Here is a 21,098-nt window from a genome sequence, read left to right on the forward strand (position 1 = left end):
CATCGACGTACCATGGAGTTCAGCCCTTACAATTGTGCTTAAAACCATCGCTTCACAGTTAGATGCTGGCCACTGAGTAGGGTTTGCGACCTGGCCAGGGGCGTAACTACAGAGGAAGCAGACCCTGCGGCTGCAGGGGGGCCCAGGAGGTATAGGGGCCCCATGAGGCCCTAATTAATGAGCAATTTCAATATAGATTGGTTAAAAAAGGGCAACGTGGTTATGTTGGGGGCCATAAAATGAATTTGCTGTGGGGCCCAGTAACATCTAGTTACGCCACTGCACCTGGCCGGTATTTTACAGGCCTGGCCAGTAAAAATGATGGCTGATCCCATTGTTATTAATAAAGAAAAAAGATAAATATATACAGGGGCGATCCTGGTCATTTTGCCGCCTGAGGCGACCTTCTGTTGCCGCCCCCACCCCTCCCCACGGCACTCACCACTTCAGTGCCGGGCGGGTCGGGGGCGGTACAGGGCGCGCTCAAGGGGTCAGGGGCGGTCCATGTCGCTAGTGCAGAGAGCGCAATTGTACTCTTTGCACTAGCAGAGCTGAATTTCCGGGTTTAAAAATGGAAATTCGGCTCTTAGTTACCAGGAGTGGCATTTGTACCGCCCCTGACAACCATATATAATATATATATGAAGGCCGGTATTTTTTTCCAGGAAAGATAGCAACCCTAGCAGTAAGATGTCCCGTTTGTGGTGATTGAGTAGTCGGAAATCCCCTCACTCGGATTCCTGCTCCAGCTGCTCCCGGAAGTGACGTTCTCGTCTGACGCGTTTTGCTGTCAGTCAGAGGCGATTCCACTCATGTCGGTGCCACCTGTTTGCTGTGGTGTGGCCGGAACCTGGTTTGAGAACCAGAAAATGTTGTCGTACTGGACCCCATGATTACTAATGGCGGTCCTGTGTGATGGTACATGGCAATGACATCAAGGGGACGGGATCACGCTATTGGCTGGTATTTTCCCACTACAGCAGTGAGGAAACTCTATGAGAAAAGTGACTTTTGATTTTGAGTCAGAAGCAGAGGAAAGAACAAGCAGCTCCAGCCCTGTATCGCCTTTGCATCTGGAAATCGCCTTTAAACCATGGCAAGTGATTAAATCAATGAACAACTCTTTCGTTTTGGGTCCCCCTTTAACAGCCAAAACTGTTTTTATCTGATAACTGCAAATTGTATCCGCTGCATTTATCATTTCCCCCCTAAAAAAGTAAGAACAGTCACAGTGTGACAAGCCAAGTCCTGTCAGGCCTTCCCGACTGACTGATAACCCTCAGCCGGGCTCTAATACTACCGGGTTAAAGCTCCGCCTTCTCCACCAAGCTTAGTGCACGCTCCGCCCCCTCTGCGCAGGGTTGACAGCCAACAGGAAAGCGATTGGTTGATGCAGCTGTCGGAGCCACGCTGACTTTACATTCTCTCGTTCTGATTGGCGGAGGCCGCCGAACCATCTTTCCATTGGGTGTCATTCGCTGCCAGTCGGAGGTGGGATATTTTCTGTCGCTGTCGGGCTCGGGATGCAGCGCCTCCTCCATAGTGCCTGCAGTAGAGCCCACCCCGCCGCCACCGAGCGCTCCAGCCCACGGCAGCCGCTGGCGGAAATCAGTAAAGGGGGTGGCTGGAAACGGGCGGAACTTGCCGTGGCCGCTTTGGGACAATCGGTTTTTATCGTCTGAAATCGGCCGGAGAGGGCGAAAGCAGGGCCGGAAGGTTCCGAGCCGCTTCGGTGGGGATATTTCTGCGATTTACGGTCAGTGTCGTTTCGAGAGATTAGATTCACTTACTTTCTTGTGCCATGTACCTGAGTTACATATAAATATATATATATACACACACCGGCCTTCTCTCCATGGCCCCCCTATTATATACAGACCTGTTCTACAAATACTTGGGCCTGGGGTTTCCGTATAAGGGGTCTTTCTCTAGTCTGTGTGTCCAAATGGATCTCCTTCCTATTTACAATTAATTTAAACATTAAATAAACCCAATAGGCTGGTTTTGCTTCCAATAAGGATTAATTAAATCTTAGTTGGGATCGAATACAAGCTACTGTTTTATTATTACAGAGAAAAGGAAATCATATTTTAATATCTGGATTATTTGCCTAAAGTGGAGTCTATGGGAGATGTACTTCCTGTAATTCAGAGCTTTCTGGATAAAGGGTTTCCGGATAACCGATCCTATACTGCTACTGGCATTCTGTCCTAGGGACCCGAATTTTATATACTGGCATTGCATCCAAGGAAACCGTGTTATAGGTCACATTCCGTATACATAGGTTGCTACTGAATGTAGATATATAATATAGCAGTGGTGTAACTAGAGTTTGTGGGGCCCCTCTGCAGAGGTACTTTCAGGGGCCCCTCTGCATATGAACTTTCAGGGGTCCCGATGAAGAACGTGGGCATGGGACACAATTGGTCCAGCATAGTAAAGGGGTGGTTCTCCTTTAAGTTAACTTTTAGTTATGCTTTAGAAAGGCTAATTCTAAACAACTTTTAAATTGGTCTTCTTTATTTATTTTTTATAGCTTTTTTTAATTATTTGCCTTCTTCTGACACTTTCCAGTTTTCAAATGGGGGTCACTGACAAATGCTCTATAAGCCTACACATTTATTATTATTATTATTGCTTCTTTTTATTACTCCTCTTTCTATTCAGGCCCTCCCCTGTTTATAATGAAATCTCTTATTCATATCCGTGCATGGTTGCTAGGGTAATTTGGACCCTAGCAACCAGATTGCTGAAATTGTAACCTGGAGAGCTGGTGAATAAACTGCTAAATAACTCAAAAACGACAAATAATAAAACACGAAAACCACTGCAAATTGTCTCAGAATATCCCTCTCTACATTATACTAAAAGTTAACTCAAAGCTGACCAACCCCTTTATAACTCCAGCTGCGCAGAGCTGTCAACTTCAAGGTGGGAGAGATTAGGAGAAACAAAAATAGTGACATGGGGAGACCCAAAAGTGACATGGGGAGAAACATAAGAGCATCAGAAGCCGCTGACTACTCACCATTCATTAGCACGTAGCTCAGATGACGTCACGGAGTGTTTTTGAGCATGCGCACATCCAATTTCTGCTTCACAAAACTGGGGAATTCCTATTAGACTGGGGGAGGGCAAAATCAGGTAACTCCTGGGAAAATGGGGGTTGTGACAGGTATGGCTGTGCCACTTGTAGAGTCCTGCGCGGGTCCATTTTTGAAACCCGTACCCAACCTGCAATCCACAACCCGGACCCGTATTCTTACCCGATTGGGACCACTACTGGACCCGACTCGCAAGTACCTTATCCGCAACCAGGAAATGCGACGCGCTGACCATCAAGAATCAGGAAGTGCTGTTATTGTAAACCGGAAGTGACATCTTCGGAAGTAGACACGGTCAGAAAAAAAGGAGTAAAAATTGCTAATGAGAACCCGCAGCCCAAAGCTCTCTACCTGCCTGCTCCCTAGGATGCAAACCACGCCCTTTTTGGTGGCCACACTCCCTAATTACCATATTCATTTTACAAAATTTGGCATGTTATAAAACTTTCAACATATTTCTGGGTTTTTTTTTTCAGTTGTTAGTTTTGCTAATGAATGTGAATTGCCCTTTAAGCTGTGAGTCTAACTTCTCCCAAGGGACCTGTTATCTTATATTGTTACAATTACTTATTTGCTTATCTCGAAATTGTTACAAACATATCTTATCTGCAGCTGTGGCTCTCTGCCAAAAGCCAATTAAGTTAGAAACATTGTTTCTTTTTCTGAGTGTTTCAGTGCAGAGAAAATCTGGACTTTCCAGTACAAACGAGGGACTGCAGGTTGAGCTGTCAAAAAAGGGACTGTCCCTCTGAAATTGGGACAGTTGGGAGGTATGGCAATAACTGATATTCAGGCTATATGTCTGTATATAGCAGCCTGTCGAGCTGACCTGTAAATAAAGGCATGTGTGCTATGGGCCTGTTTTAGGGACCAGTAATAACCAGCATTGAGGCTTTATGTCTGTAAGAGGGAACTGAATGTACCTGCACCCAACAGCCCAATCATAGCACCCAGTGTATGCACCATCATAGCACCCAATGTATGCATGTGTCTGTGTGCTGGGGCATTTGGGTTACATCTCTGTCATAGTGGCTGCTTTATACCAGCGTCTGGGCCTTTAGCTTGTGATCAGTAGATCTCAGGACACTGTCAACAAACCGCTTTTCGAAATGACCGCCCGCTTTCATGCTTTTCATTCAGATATTTATTACGTTATGGTTACATAAGAAATAGTTGTTTGTTAAATATAGCAATATACATTTTCCCATAAATCTATATTTAAGTAATATTTTCCATGGAACAGAATGCTTAACAATGCTTTTATGGATGTAGATCATAATGGGACAACATCACTAAAAGTAGAACTTGCATTAGTAAAGTGTGGGCATTCCTGCCTTAAGTCTACTGGAAAATCATGGAAACATGAAATAAACCCAATAGGCTGGTTTTGCCTCCAATACGGATTAATTATATCTTAGTTGGGATCAAGTACAAGCTACTGTTTTATAATTACAGAGACAAAGGAAATAATTTTTAAAAATAATTGAACCCCTTTCCTGTACCTTGTGTTTGATCCACGTGTCTGTTCAGCTGTGCCAAGCCATGGTTCCTGGCATCTTTAATGTATACCTTGCTATAGCAAGTTCAGTAGAAGCCTGTGCATTGAGCATAGCTAAGACAAAGAAACAGAGAATAATAAAGGGCACCTTATCTCTATGGCAGGGATGTCCAAACTTTCTGCAAGGAGGGCCAGATTTGGTGAGGTGAAAATGTGTGGGGGCCGACCATTCAGCGTGATATTCTTTGAACCATATTCGGTGCTCACAACCAAAATCATAAACTCACACATGCCACTGTGGAAAGCCTGAAACTACTACCAAATTTAAGAGTGGTGGTAGCAGCTCCAGGGTTCCTCAGGGTCAGTAGGAGAACATTGACCACAATTTGAAAGTGGATGCAGGAGGTAAGGAGCAGTTTTAGATGCCATTATTTTTACACTGGTATTTTTCAGGGAAATGACTGCACCGTCCTAAATCCACACAGGGTACAAGTGCAATGTCGAATGTTACTGTTACCTTGACCTCACTCACTCACTGGCTTAAGTAAATGGGAACTTTCAGTCAAGGAAGGTGGTGTCTCCCATACACGCCAAGCCCTGTACAAAACCGTAGCCGACAGTTTGGCTGTTGGTGTGCTGCAGCGGGAGGTTGACTTTTGGTTTAGTCACTCAGTGACGTTATGACGTCACAAGAAGCTCTGCTCATCTCTGCTCGGGGTGCGGGCCAGTCTGTATTTGAAAACGGGCCGCAATTGGCCCATGGGCCGCAGTTTGGACATGCCTGCTCTATGGGTATATGCTCTATACACTTCATTCATTATATATGACCCAATCCAAACCCTAATTTGCCCTTTAATATGGGCAAAATCTGTAAAAAATCAATCACCTCTGCATAAGTCAATCTCCGCCGTCCAGTGTAAAAGTCACGTCGCTTTTGGGATCCGGATTCAGTTTTTGTAGAGCAATGAGATCTGTCTGAAGCTTTTATCGGGCTATCTATGGCCACCTTAAAGGGATACTGTCATGGGAAAACATGTTTTTTTTTTTTTCCCAAAATGTATCAGTTAATAGCGCTGCTCCAGCAGAATTCTGCACTGAAATCAGTTTCTCAAAAGAGCAAGCTTATTTTTTTATTTTTAATTTTGAAATCTGACATGGGGCTAGACGTATTGTCAGTTTCCCAGCTGCCCCCAATCATGTGACTAGTGCTCTGATAAACTTCAGTGACTCTTTACTGCTGTACTGCAAGTTGAAGGGATATCACCCCTCCCTTTCCCCCCCAGCAGCCTAACAACAGAACAATGGGAAGGTAACCAGATAGAAGCTCCCTAGCACAAGATAACAGCTCCGTGGTAGATCTAAGAACAGCACTCAATAGTAAAAATCCAGGTCCTACTGGGGGACATTTGCTGGTTCAGGAATGACAGTTTATATTGAATTATTTGCAGTGTTAACCGTGTAATTTAGAAATAAAAAATACACCATAAAATCATGACTGAATCCCTTTATATCTGTTCTATTATATGCATCAACGGCAAGTCCGCTAACTTAAAATTAAATGCCTTGCCGTCGGTGGACCTGGGCAGTTTCAGCACATTTCTTTTTGCAAATGGTCCAAAATTCAGATAAACTTCTCGTGAGGGTAATTTCTTGATACCCTGTGAAATCCCGACAATGGAAGCGGTCGCTGCCCCTGCATGCAGATTGCTTTGCGCGTTGTAGCAGAGTGATTACTTTCCCTTTGTTCCCAATGCTGAAGGCTCTGCCGTACACTCCCCTTTTTAGAAAAGCTTTGCAGCACTGAAGCTCCTGCCACTTCTCTGCGTTTCTTAACGGTAGGAGATTCGCTTCTTCTTTTATCAGTGTGTGTGTGTCTTGCGGGTGCCAATTGTAACGCTGAATGTTAAAGTGATTATACAGAAGCATCTGCACTCCTTTTGTCTGTTTCTTGGGGTACGGGGGGGCGTATCGTACATTGTAACATTGTTTCAGAAATGTAAAATTTTGACGTTTTAGAATCTGTTCTTTCGTTGTGTCATACAGGGAAATCTACCCGCGTTGCCCAAGAAATTCCTGGAGTGCTCAGTGCCAGCCATTAGCATGTGCCTCCTCTTTGTGTGCCTGGTGCCCTGCTCACACCCCCTTTTTTGTTCATTGTTTTCATTAAACATACAGTATATATATATATATATATATATATATATATATATATATATATATATATATATATATATATATATATATATATATATATATATATATATATATATATATATATATATATATATATATATATAAATATGTGTAGAACCGTGCAAAGCCTTTGTTTTTACAGATTAATAATTCATTGAAAGAAATCTCGTGTGTTACCTTGGCATTGTTTATTGACACATCATACCTGGATGCTTTGGAGCAAAAATACATATACTTAGATATATAGTGATTTTTCCTGAATCACTATTCTATCAATATATTCATTTGAAGATAGTTGAGAAGAGCTGAGCGGTGCCAAATTCTCCCTCACAAAGGACCATGCAGTTATTGTCATTTTTTTAAAACCCTTTTCATGTTTCCTGCAAAGTGTATCAGTTTTTTTTTTTTTGGTAATATTTGGGATATTCCTGCTGCAAATGTAAGCAGCTATAAATCCCCCAGGACATGCCTTGTGTTGCATAAGCAGGAAGAGATGACGGCATTGCTTGGCATAGTTATATATAGGGATGGTCGTGTTTAAAGTGCATCCGAGTAGTTGCAGAAATACCGACAGGTAGTGCTCTAGGTTTTATTCATGTGTAAAGGAAGCCATACTTGGACTTATAGTCAGGCTGTCTAACTGACCTGCTCATTGGCTGATGGTTAGATGTTAACAGTTTTGGAAGACCAAAGGGCATAGCTCCACGTGTTTGCTTGATGACCTGGATGTTAATGGTACAACTCCCCAAGGTACCAATAGGTGCACCCTGTTTTTTTACCTTATCTTGCATTATTGCAGTGGCTCTCAAATTTGGGGCGACCCTACCCATGGGGTTGCTAAGAGCAGTGAGTGAGGGGCCTGACAGAAGGCCAGTTAGGGTCAGATTTGGGGTGAATGCTTGTTGCTCCTAGAAGCTTAAAGGGGTAGTTCACCTTTGAATAACTAGTTGTTTTCAGAATTACTTTCTATTTCCTATGTGTCATTCTTTTTCTAATATAAGTGTAAAGTGTAATTTTTCACCTTGTAAAGCAGCTCTGGGAGGGAGGGGGGGTTTCTTGGGAACAATCTGAAAACACCTGAACTGAAAAAAGTGTTTGGAAGGTGAACAACCCCTTTAAGGTGGCCATACACAGGCTGCTAACAGTTTCAGTTGTCAAGTGTATGGGGCCCTCCAATGAGCATTTCCAACCAGCAGGTTTAAAAATCCCGTTGGATAGAGGACTGCATCGGCTTGTTGATATGATCTTCGCTCCAACTGCCTGCATTCACCATGTTGTGATCTTATCATTGGGCCCTGGGGCCCACAATCGGATTGGCCCGATATTCCCGATATTTAAATTGGGTTTATCGGGGCAAGAGCCAGTCATTTGAAGAGGTCGCCAAACCTGTCCCTGGATGGCCTCCTTTAGGGTAAGGCCAGACGAGGAGATTCGGGGAGATTTTGTCGCCTAGCGACTTATCGCCACATCTTTTGCGCGACTATATCCCCGAACTGCCTCAGCGTCTTTTCCCCACTGAGGCAACTTTGGGCGACTATTGAAAACTCATCGCCGCGTTTGCATTAGCGCAGGCGATTTTGCGCTGTAGCCTATGGGGAAAAGACGCTGAGGCAGTTCGGGGAGATAGTCACGCAAAAGACGTGGCGATAAGTCGCAGCCAACAAAATCTCCCCGAATCTCCTCGTCTGGCTTTACCCTTAAAGTTTAATTATGGTAAGATCTGGGATGCACGTTTGTTTTCTGCCAGAAAGACTTCTGGAGGAAATAACGAACTCTGGATAGATTTTTCACCTTGATAGCCAGGATGGGTGCCCTTGGATTTCAAAGCGGCTGCTTGGACTGAAAGGAAAAATTGACTAGTATTCAGCGACATTGCATAGCTGTCTCATTTTTATTGACTATACTCATTGCAGTTTTATGGGATTGCGGGTCAGCTTGTCTAAAGCCCAAAGGTGGTAGCAGTGTGCATGGTGGACACATTCAGAAAAGTAAGAAAGAAGTTGCCATCTGAAGCTGTTGCCCATTTATGTGGTTGAAGATTTAGATCAGGATTCTATAATGTGAAACCCAGGCAGCACACTGCACTGTAACCCAGACTACAAATGAGAGAGATTTTTGGGAGGAATCTTAGTTCTGTTGAATTCTGTTTTGCATGCTCAGATATTCCATTACTATTAGTTCAGTTTCCTCAAATTTTATTTTTCTTTTGAATTGTAACATTGCAATATACCCATGCTTTAGAACTGTAAAGTTATTACCATTCTTTATTGTGCTACTGGGAAAAGCAGGGGCCAATAAGAAGAGTTCCATATTGCCATTTACTTAGTATTGGAAAGAAGGCAATGCAGACAAAGCATCAAAGTAATAGATGGAAATGACATTACTGTAGCTGAGCAGAAAGATGAAGCAAGATGCCTCCAGGCTCTTTTTTTCTGCACTGACACCGGTACCTGAACCCGACTGTCATAAGCGCTGGTCATAACTGGAACGCATCGCATTTTACCCACGGTGCAGAAGTCATGGTTTACTTACCCTTTGGGGCTCATCATTTGTCATGGTTTTAACTCGTATCTATAACTGACACTATGGATTGTGCATGAGGCTCGATGTTCGGAAATTAAGTCAATTTTTGTTAAAGAACGGCCGAGCTAAAAATGATTGCGGGTTTGGTTTTTCCTAGAGTAGAATGTGAAGTGGTGAGCTGAAACTGGTAGAGGCAGCAAATGCCCCAGGTGGTGGCGCAGGAAGGGTTTGTCGGCTGGTCGTGTCAATATTTTTAATAAACAGCTGAAATCTGGGTCTGTTTAAAAAAAAAAAAAAATAAGTCAGTATTTGAGCCTTTATAGGACGTTGATTTGGGCACTTTTTCACATAACGGCAGTAGATCACTTGGTGGCCCTGCTCGGTAGTTCTGTAGTCTGTTTGGAGATGCATGCTACTGCTTGGCAATGCTACTAGTGGCAGCACAGTGCACATTAGTTTTTCTTTATAGTTTTTGGGTTACTTCCCTTCCTCTTCTGACTGTTTTCAGCTTTCAGATGTCTTTCTGTATAGGCCCTCTCCTATTCTCCGGTCTGTCTTTCAAACCAATGCCTAGTTGCTTGGCTAAATGGACCCTAGCAACCAGATGGGGTCAGTGACCCATATTGGAAAGCTGGAAAGAGTCAGAAGAAGAAATCAAATAATTGAAAAACTAGAAAAAACAATGAGCAATTGAAGACTTACTTATAAATAGCCATTTATATTTTATTAAAAGTTAATGTAAAGGTGAACCACCCATTTAAAGCCATCCTAACCTTGGGACTCCATTTAAATCAAATGATTATTTATTTTTAAAGGAGACATTTCATATAACCTTCATATTCAGATAATATTGCTCATCCTTTCTCAAAACATGTAATGATGCAGAAATAAAAACGTTTTGAAAGCATTTCACCTCCAAACTAAGATATGCAGTAATTAATCCTTATTGAAAGCAAAACCAGCCTATTGGGTTTATTTCATGTTTAATTTAGTTTAAAGTAAATGTATGGAGATCCAGATTACATAAAGATCCCTTATCTGGAAAAACCCCAGTCCCAAGCATTCCGGATAATAGGTCCCATACCTGTGTTTTAATTGTGTTACCTGTGTTTAATCCCTACAGTGACAGCTGTTCTCTCTCTCTCTCTCTCTCTCTCTCTCTCTCTCTCTCTCTCTCTCTCTCTCTCTCTCTCTCTCTCTCTCTCTCTCTCTCTCTCTCTCTCTCTCTCTCTCCCCCTCTCTCTCTCTCCCCCTCTCTCTCTCTCTCTCTCTCTCTCTCTCTCTCTCTCCCTCTCCCTTTCAAAAAATAGAGTGCAAAGCCCAGAGAACCAGAGCATATCATATAATATTTACAAAATTATTTAATATTTCATTTAGGGATGTGCCAAATCCTGGATTTGCCCAGGTTTCAGCATTTGGGAATATCCAAGTGTCTGGCGTAACCAAACGCGAATCCTTAAAATCATGTGACTTTTCGTCACACAAACAAATTCGATTTGGTATTCTTAAGAATCTTAAACAAGAGATTCAAGATTCGGCTGAATCCCAGAACAGTGGATTCGGATTAGATCCCTAATTTAATTGCTGAGCGAGTTAGTCCAGGGTGTTAGATGGGTCTTAGAAAACCCAGTCCAACCCCGACCCTGTTGACATGAATTCATTCTCGTGCACTTCTTAAGCCTCAGCATCTCAACTGCTTTTATTTCTTCCCTTTCAGGACTGTAGCGCTCTGAGCAGCGCGGCCAATTTATGTCGGAATCGGAGGTATTTCATCTTTTCGGTGACTCAGTCTGGTGATCCTGTTGCCTTGGAACCCGAACGTTTGCATCGCTTCCAGGCTTCCCTGCACTGAAGGAGGACGAGCAAATATGCTTTAATTTCCATGTTTCTTAAAGCCGGTACTTTTTCATATTCCACAATGGAGAATGGGGCTCAGAGATATCATCATTAAGGTAATTTTGTTGCTGCATTTTTTTAATTTTTTTTGCCATTTTGCTGTAAAACTGGAATGTTGCCTTGTTTGATTTTGCTTTTTTTTCCCGTCTGCCTGCTCTTAATCAGAGTGGAGAGACTTAAAGGGGAAGGAAACCTAGTCGGCGTAAAAACCCTCCCCCCCCTCCCGTGTGTTGCCCACCCTCCCCCCTGGCCTACCTGTCCCGCTGGGCAAATGCCCCTAACTTGTTACTTACCCTTCTGCGCAGGTCCAGTCCAGGGAGTTCACAGACGACATCTTCTTCCACGCGATCTTCTTCCTGCTTTGAATGGCGTTTTGGCGCATGCGCAGTAGGAGCATTTCACCGGTACGCATCTACTGCGCATGCTCCTACTGCGCATGCGCCGTTCAAAGCAGGAAGAAGATCGTGTGGAAGAAGATGTCGTCTGTGAACTCCCTGGACTGGACCTGCGCAGAAGGGTAAGTAACAAGTTAGGAGCATTTGCCCAGCGGGACGGGTAGGCCAGGGGGGGAGGAGGGAGGGTGGGCAACACACAGGAGGGGGGGAGGGTTTTTGCGCCGACTAGGTTTCCTTCCCCTTTAAAGCATGCTCAGACAGAAAAAACAGATTATACCCTCATGCCCATCAAATAGATGAATGAATAATATTTATATGTCCTGCTGCTACAGAAGCGAAATTAGTCCCTGGATTCCCCCCTAACAGCTGCTCTGAGGTGGGAAAGTGACCCACTTAGCTGCCAGCAACCGACATGATCTGGGCTTTATATAAGTATTTCCTCCTGCTGCTACCACTGGCTTGCACTCTACTATCTATTTTTCTTAACTACCAGGGAGCTGTTAACTGGCTACCTTCCCATTGTTCTGCTGGGGGGTTTCCCCTGGGGAGGAGGGTGAGATCACTCCAACTTGTAGTGCAGCAGTTAAAGAGTGACTGAATATTATCAGAGCACAAGTCACATGACTGGGGGCACTTGGGAAAATACCAATATGTCTAGCCCCATGTAAGATTTCTAAATTAAATCTAAAAAAATTAATTTTCTCTTTTGAAAAACTGATTTTAGTGCTGGAGCACCACTATTAACTATTAAAAAAACATGTTTTCCCATGACCATATCTCTTTAATAATATTAATAGTATTCAAAGCTGAAAAAGGATAAAAGGCACAGGATACACGGCAGATAACAGATAATCTCTGAAGTATAAAATGGGATTCTAAAGATTGTATCTGTTATCTACTGTGTATCCTGTGCTTGATTGGCTGCCCCCATGGCTACACAGTAGCTTGTTTATATAAACTATAGTAGTACTTATCTGTTATCTACTGTGTATCCTGTGCTTGAATGGCTGCCCCCATGGCTACACAGCAGCTTGTTTATATAAACTATAGTAGTACTTATCTGTTATCTACTGTGTATCCTGTAAAAACAATATATAGCTTACAGATGCAGCCAATTAAACAATGTCAGTCTCTTAGATTATTTCTTGCCGACCCCTTCACAGTCTCTCAACTGTATATAAGTCCAAAATCAAGCGTATATATACTCCCGAAAGGGGTATGTATAAGGAGATCAGCGCCTGTGGCAACAGAAATTAAAAACAAGCATAGCGTAATACGTTCATAATATGAGATATCACCCCGTGCATACACTGGATGTTACATAGGTGTATTCTCCCCTTTTCCTTCAGGTGACTATTAATGGGGGTGTAAGTTAGCGATAGAAGTGAAGAAAAGATAATGCCTTTCCTGTGAAGTGAAATATATTCCAGAGGTGGAGCACCTCCACCTTCTATGTAAAATGCCTACTTACAAACCACTGCTGTGGTGTTATACATATAACAAGAAGCCCTTTCTGATCCCTCCTTCAGGGTTCGCCGCTCCTTTCAGGTCCCAGGCCAGGAATAAAACCAGTGATAGTGTAATACCGTTTTTTATTTAAAAACTAATTAAAATCATTTAAAAATTTACACTCACATTTACCCTGACGGGTTTTGCGCATTGAGTCCAATAAAAAGTTTGTATGGGGTTCCCAGGGGTGGTCCTGTCAGCTCACTCCAGACTCCCTCGTGTTGCTTGCTTCTGGGTTGTTGTGTCCCCCAAACTGTGCCTAACGCGTTTCGCTGTGTGTTTTCAGCTTCCTCAGAGGTGTGTATCCTGTGCTTGAATGGCTGCCCCCATGGCTACACAGCAGCTTGTTTATATAAACTATAGTAGTACTTATCTGTTATCTACTGTGTATCCTGTGCTTGAATGGCTGCCCCCATGGCTACACAACAGTTTGTTTATATATTAAACTATAGTAGTATTTATCTGTTATCTACTGTGTATCCTGTGCTTGAATTGCTGCCCCCATGGCTACACAGCAGCTTGTTTATATAAACTATAGTAGTACTGATCTGTTATCTACTGTGTATCCTGTGCTTGAATGGCTGCCCCCATGGCTACACAGCAGCTTGTTTATATAAACTATAGTAGAGTTTCTGAAGCAAACAGATCAGTTTAACCAGTACAGGACACCAATACAATATATTTAAATACTTTACAACATTTTTAATTTTGTTGTTTTACTGTCCCTTAACACTGCATTGACACTGTAACCTAAGCCTGCCCATAGAGGGATACTGTTATCATCAGTCCTAAAAGATGACGAAAACCCAGTTAAACAAATGAAACAAAAAATTGTTATATTTGGTCATATTTTGAAGAAGAAAAAAAAAAATATATACATGTATATATGTTTAGGTATAGAAAAGCAGGCTGGTGATGTCCTTAAAAGTTTTTCAATAATGGACCAGTAGCACCAAAAAGACAATGGTTGTTTATATGTTTGGCACCAAACTAAATAAAGAACGTAGTAAGCGGTTGGTTCTAGGGCAGTGCCAGGGTTATGCATATTCCTTTTAATGTATAGGGAATAATATGCCTCCTATTATTAAATGCATGGATTTTAGAAGTTATAGAGGAGTTCCATGACCAAATAAAGGCACAGGTTATACAGGTCAGGAAACTGAGTATCACACTGAGTATAATGTACCCTCTACTGTAAATGATAAGGATATTGGAAGTCACTGTGTGGTTCTGTGACCATATAAAGGCACAAGGCTGCAGGCTGCGTTATACAGGGAACTCGGAGTATCACTTGTGTATTATAAGGGATCATGTACCCCCTACTGTAATTGATAAGGATATTAGAAGTCACTGGGGGGTTGTTTGACCATATAAAGGCACAAGGCTGTAGGCTGAGTTACATAGGGAACTCCTTATCACCTTTTTATTATAAGGGATCATATACCCCCTACTGTAAAAAAGGATTTTAGAAGTCACTGAGGGGTTCTATGACCATATAAAGGCACAAGACTGCAGGCTGAGTTATACAAAGAACTTGGTATCTCTTGTGAATTATAAGGGATCATGTACCCTATACTGTAATTACTAAGGATATTCAAAGTCACTGAGGTGTTCTGTGACTATATAAAGTCGCAAGGCTGCAGGCTGAGTTCCCTTATACAAGTTGTGAAACTCCGGGATGACTTGTGTTACGATCAATTTTTCCAGAAGGAATTCCATTATTTGTCAAGCCATTGATTGTAAATTGTGGCACCGTAATTGCTGGTGCTGTAAATTCTACTTCTCTGGGTTGCGCTTTGATCTGCACTGTACCGCGTTTGCCAACAAATGGTACAACATGATTAAAGAGAACTGGCAGGCAATGGATTAAAATACCCCGGCTATGTTTTCCTGCTTGGAGAGGTATCGCTGAATTCAGAAGCTCGGTCCGACTATAGAAACCAGATGTTGCCCATTTGTCTCGCTTATGTACAGGGGAACAAGGAGCTGTGACTTGTCACACAGACATCATTTAACACAAACTCACTTAAATAGTCTCTGTGCCCTTAAAATGAATTAACCTGGCCTATTTAGGGAATAATTTATAAAGTGCCAACCCAAACCTGGGGAAATAGCGCACTGATTTTAGCTCTGCGGTGTCTCTTCTTGGGTTGCCTGGGTCGATATTTTTCTTTTCATACAAATTCACGTTTCCAAGTGTATAAAAGTAGAGAAGTGTAAAGGCCACTCTTGCGGGGCCAGATATGATGTAAATGCTCAGGCTGGAAAATAAAATACATGGATTTAGCCAAGAGGAAGTGGAACACTGATCCATTCACTTTCGAGCCTCGATGTTGCTTTTGGCGTGAGTTTGTGCCAAGACTTTCTCCAACTCAAGGAAAAATGCCTTTCAGCTACAGAGAACTTCTGCTAAAATGGTTGTTGGATGTATGATTTTGGTTTTCAGGAAATTTGATTTAATTTTTGTTTAGAAAAAAGTTAATTTCCATTTCATGCTGGAAGGTTTTATCACTTGTTCTCTAACCATTGTTTGTTTCTCAAACTATGGGCAGACTCCCTTGCTGGGCTAGTGAGGCCGCCGGTGAGCTAAAGTGGCCACTTCTACTGTATACGAGAATGATGGAGGGTAGTGATGTGCGGGTCCAGGGAAACTAGACCGGCACTCGACCCTAACCCGCCAGACCTGTGACGCCCCCTGACTTCCCCCATCCATTTATAGACCTGCACCGACCCGTGCCCGGCTATGATGTCCGGCTATGATGTTACAAAGTGGACTGGGCAGGTGCGTGTCTATAAACAGTCGGTCGCGGGCGGGGAGAGCAGCTTGTTTATATGAACTATAGTAGTGTTTCTGAAGCAAACACATCCGTTTTACCAGTGCAGGGCAATACTGATGATATTTTTATTACTTTCATTTTTTGGTGTTACTGTTGATTTAAGGGGTTGTTAACCTTTGAGTTAATTTTAGTAGGATGTAGAGATGGATATTTTGAGACAATTTGCAGTTGGTTTTCATTTTTTATTATTTGTATATTTTGAGTTATGTACTCTTAAAGGAGAAATAAACCCCTTATTAAAAAAAATCCCTACCCCACATAGAACCCCCTCCCTCCTCACCCCCAGCCTAGCTGCAACCCCGGGCAAATACCCCTAACTTTTTAGGGATCCGAGTTCACGGTAGCCATCTTCTGGCACTTCTGTAATTTCCATCCATTTCGGCACATGTGCAGTTGTCGCAAACCGGGAAATTGCTCCAACTGCGCATGTGCCATTCCGCCGGTCTCATTCTCAGATTACCAAATACCCGGAAGATGGCCGCCGTGATCTCCGATCCCACTTGGAAACACTCCTTATTTCAATGGCAATTTCCAAAACTAGTGGGTGCACTCACAGGTCAGGCAAATTGTCCTTTCATTTTTAATTTTCTATTTTATTTCTAGTTTTGTAAGTGTTTGTTCTTTCTTGCAGGTCAGTTGATCAATGGATAAAGTGGAAAAGATGTGGAACACTTTCAAGTACCGATGCCAGAATCTGTTCAGCCACGACGACGATGCAAATCAAAATGACGTTGTCGATGTCAATGCAAACCGATGTTTACGAGGGATCGATAAAATTGAAAATGCTTCTGGCCAGTCTGCCATGCTCTCTATTGGACCATTGCAACAGAACATTACCTCTGGGCTAAACCTGAGTCCCAGTGGTGGCTCAAGTAGGAGAAATCAGAACTGTGTTAGTGAAATGCCCCAACTTGTTGAGATTAGTGTAGAGAAAGATGCTGATTTGGGGCTGAGTGCAGGGACCCGGCTAGCTCGCAGGGACTCCTACACCCGTCATGCACCCTGGAGTGGAAAGAAAAAACATTCTTGCTCCACTAAAACTCAAAATTCTTTTGATACTGACAAAAAAATCTGCAGAACGAGAAGTGGCCTACAAAGGAGAGAAAGAAGGCACGGAGCGAGCTCTGTCCATGACATGGAGACTATCGGCAGCAGAGCTGTAGGAAGTCGCAGCTTAAGGCAGAGACTCAATGAGACTGTGGGCTTTTGTTTCCCAATCAGAACCTATAACAGACCATCAAAACCCCTCTTTACTAACAAGAGAAAAATTCAACTGTCTGAGCTCATGCTTGAGAAATGTCCTTTCCCCCCTGGATCGGACCTGGCACAAAAATGGCATCTAATAAAACAACATACAGCCCCTGTGAGCCCACATTCGAGTTTTTTGGAAACGTTTGACCAGTCGTTGATTTCTACAGAGGATGAAGAAGAACGGTTGCGTGAAAGGCGCCGGCTAAGTATCGAAGAAGGTGTAGATCCACCTCCCAATGCCCAAATCCACACCTTTGAGGCGACCGCACAAGTGAACCCAGTTTATAAGCTTGGACCAAAATTAGCACCTGGCATGGCTGACCTGTCTGGGGATGTGAATGCAGTGTGTCAAGGTGGTTGCGAGTCTGAAGAAGATACCACCACTCTCTGCCTGCAGTCCCGAAGGCAGAAGCAACGGCAGTTTTCTGGAGACAGCCATACCCAAATTAACAAACAAGGGGCCTGGAAAGTCCACACGCAGATTGACTACATTCACTGCCTTGTGCCGGACTTGATTGAGATTATAAGCAACCCGTGTTATTGGGGTGTCATGGATCGCTACGAGGCAGAGGCGCTTCTGGAAGGCAGGCCGGAAGGCACATTTTTGCTCAGGGACTCCGCACAAGAGGATTATCTGTTCTCTGTGAGCTTCCGCCGCTACAACCGATCTTTGCATGCTCGCATTGAGCAGTGGAACCATAACTTTAGTTTCGACGCTCACGACCCGTGTGTGTTTCACTCCTCCACCGTGACAGGGCTTTTAGAACATTATAAAGATCCTAGTTCTTGCATGTTTTTCGAACCTTTGCTTACTGTCCCCTTAAACAGAACTTTCCCGTTCAGTCTGCAGTATATCTGCCGGGCGGTTATCTGCAGGTCCACCACCTACGATGGAATTGATTTACTCCGACTACCATCAATGCTACAAGACTTCCTTAAGGAGTACCATTATAAACAGAAAGTCCGTGTGCGGTGGCTAGAAAGGGAACCCGTTAAAGCCAAATAAAGTGGCGCAGCTTTTGTGTTTCTCCAGTCCCCCCTACCTTCTGAAATAGCACCTCATAGACTTAGGATATGCTTAACGTGTATCAGTTTATAAAGCACATTTACCTGTATTTAGTTATGACAGTATCTCACTTCAAGCTTTAAATGTTTGAGTCAATGATATTCTTCCCGTAAGGAGATAGAAGTGCATTCTTTGGAACTATGAAGCAGAACACCGCACTGCATGTTCAATTGAATGCCGACACTAATAGATTATTGTACTAATGCTTGCTTCTCCTTCCAGGCTGTAGCTGGGAGCGAGCTATTTAGGAGGCTTTCTAATCGATATCTATCCACAAATGTGCAGAAACTTAAAGAACCATTTGAATGAACCCACTTAATTAAAATCCCTCATCCTCATTAAAATTAATCTTGACTTCCCCAGATTTCCTATAGATCAGTTGCTTAGCCCCCCCAACTTTTATTTTCATTTGAATTGTATGACGGAATTATCAGCAATATTGTGTTGAATATCAAGCAAAACAAGCTATTAAACTGGTGCTTAAAAACTCTGTTCAGTAAAAGGAAAACAAATAAGACTGAGTTAGGTGATTGGGATTATCTTGGATGATCTTACTGGTAGATTTCTGAGGCCCATCTTGCCTTTAGATCTGCAGTAAAATATAGTGTTGGCGCTGCCATAAGAATATAAGGATTTATATTTTAAGAGTTCTTCATTGGCAACAATTTCATCATTTCCCCATCTTTCCAATCCTTATTATGGGACTACACTCTCCAGATTCCTTGTGCCTGCTCATTGGGACTGGGGGTGCTGGATTTTGCCTCCTACACCTTGCTTATAGCCTATTGTAAGGGGTGAATTTTAACAAATGATTTATTAGTGAAAAATAAAATGTGTAGAAAATGTAATTTTTTTGAATCACAAATTTGCACTTAGTGGTTGAGCCACCTAAAAAAAACAAAAAACACTAAGGTGCTAATATGAATTAATACTGTCAGTCTGGGGCGTATTATCTGAAGCACAGCCGTTGGCGTTTGCTTTCAGTGTAGAAATGAGAAAAATTGCGCAGGGGTGCAAGAGAATAACAAGTGAAAGGGTACAACCATTTTTTTTGCTCAATTATTGGTGCATTTCAGGACTTTTCCATGGGAAACTTAACTGCTTTTTGTCGCCCGTGCGTAATTTACAGCTCTACAGACGGGCGACAAATCACTTGGGATTACCTATCATTCGTTCCTTTGTGAGTTTTGTGCAACTGCGGGTGCAGGCAGTTGCTTCGGTCCCCAATTTCATATCGTTATTCGAAGGCAGAGTAGTCGTGATTGAGACTGCACGTTTTCCCTACTGCAATAAATGAATTATGAACTTAAAACTACAGCTAAGCTTCATTTTGGGGAACCACATGGTTTTAATAAAATGCTACCACATCTCCAATGCCTTCATCTTCCCAGTCCAAATTGATACAAGCATTTGAAAATTTGGTTGTGACGTGTTTCTATCAATGGTACAATTTCTTAAGGTGCTCTGATTATATTATAACCATCATAAAGCACGATAAGGTACAAATACATATTTTGGTTATTGCTGTTCTTAAAGCAATGTGGATTCCTTGTTTAGTCCACGTTTGTGCCGTTTTTTTGGTTCCGTGACCCCCATGGCAGACAAGAAGCACCATTTCTTTAGTAATTAAGGTACTGTACATTCGTTGCAATTGTAAATACTTTTTAAGACTGCATTGGCACTTTAACATTGAACTCCTGAGCCTCTAGACAGGGTTCATAGTGTTCTCTGCTTCTTTCTCGGGGGGGTGGAACTGAAACGGTCATAAGTAGCACTGAACAGTATTGAATATGTTCTCGAGTGGGACATTCGGAAATGTTCGTGTTTTTATTCTTGTGTGTTTGTGTATGTCAGAGCATGGGTGCTCTCTTGTTGCTTAACTGCTACAAAAACATGTAAGATAATGTAACTTTTATGTGGATTTTAGTGAGCCGTTTACCTGCAGCTCTGAGATGGGACATTATATGCAAGCGTAATCCCTTTATAAGTCTATCTGTGCCTTGTATAGTTTTATGTTGAAATCCTTTCAGCGCTAGAGCCTTTTGTGTGTACTGCGTTTAAATTAATGGGGAAAGATGAACCTATTTTATAAGTAGAGGTTGGATTCCATTTTTTTCAAGTGTGAGAGTAGAGCTTTTGCATAAGAGAACAGTTGGACGCGTTCATGTCTAAATAAATGGGTTGGTTCAGGTTAAGGTGGACATAGATGTACAGATTTTGTTGGGCAACTCGTCTACCTGACCATCTGGGCACGGCCACCATATGGATTGTCCTCTCAGGTCACAGTAGGGGCATATGTATCTTGTAGGTGGCCAATGACCTGACCTTGAAAGGGGTTCCAAGAACTGGTGCTCGTGTCTCTAGACTCTCTTAGCATAAAAAGAGATGCTTTAACTCGGGTGTAAATACAACAGCTCGTTGCCATGGTTTAAGGTCTCAATTTGGCCTGAAGAAGCTGGTGGTGCTACTCTGTTCCAGGTAATGAAGTTTAATTAGAACAAGGCTGTTCAACTTTAGGCCTATGGCCAACTAAGAGATTTTGGTCCCCCAGTTTGTAGGTCAAACCCCAAATTGTAGGTCCTGCCCCTGGGCATTGGCATCGGGGGCTTAGCCTGTGGCACACTTCGGACACAAATTATTTTCTTATGTAGCCTTGTTATGAGTTAATGGCGGCCTTGTACAAAAATTGGTCATCCAAGGGGAGCATGAACCAAAAAAGTCAGACAACCACTGGCTTAAGGGCTCCATAGAATTGATCTAATCAGTTTTATACTTACTGTACAGCGCTGTAGCACTATAAAAATATACACACATACATAACTAGCC

General features: G+C 42.7%; 1 protein-coding gene across 3 annotated transcripts; it reads left to right on the plus strand.

Moving 5' to 3' along the window:
* Nucleotides 1-1,420: 1,420 nt before the first annotated feature.
* On the plus strand, nucleotides 1,421-19,583 carry socs5.S (suppressor of cytokine signaling 5 S homeolog). 3 transcript variants are annotated; one of them, XM_018265040.2, is made up of 4 exons: nucleotides 1,421-1,756; nucleotides 11,036-11,270; nucleotides 15,671-15,900; nucleotides 16,587-19,583. In XM_018265040.2, exon 4 carries the CDS (start codon nucleotides 16,599-16,601, stop codon nucleotides 18,210-18,212), a length of 1,614 nt encoding a protein of 537 aa, XP_018120529.1. In that variant the 5' UTR covers nucleotides 1,421-1,756; nucleotides 11,036-11,270; nucleotides 15,671-15,900; nucleotides 16,587-16,598; the 3' UTR covers nucleotides 18,213-19,583. The 3 variants fall into 3 exon arrangements, with proteins under 3 accessions (XP_018120529.1, XP_018120528.1, XP_041420218.1); XM_018265039.2 differs by lacking the exon at nucleotides 15,671-15,900 and having other exon boundaries at nucleotides 1,423-1,756; XM_041564284.1 differs by lacking the exons at nucleotides 1,421-1,756; nucleotides 15,671-15,900 and adding an exon at nucleotides 6,346-6,437.
* Nucleotides 19,584-21,098: the final 1,515 nt, after the last annotated feature.

The sequence above is a fragment of the Xenopus laevis genome, chromosome 5S, assembly GCF_017654675.1.
Source record: "Xenopus laevis strain J_2021 chromosome 5S, Xenopus_laevis_v10.1, whole genome shotgun sequence".
Taxonomy (NCBI): domain Eukaryota; kingdom Metazoa; phylum Chordata; class Amphibia; order Anura; family Pipidae; genus Xenopus; species Xenopus laevis.

What these genes read in the sequence shown, in the direction of transcription:
- socs5.S (XM_018265040.2), top strand. Translation starts at nt 16,599, where the DNA reads ATGGATAAAGTGGAAAAGATGTGGAACACTTTCAAGTACCGATGCCAG.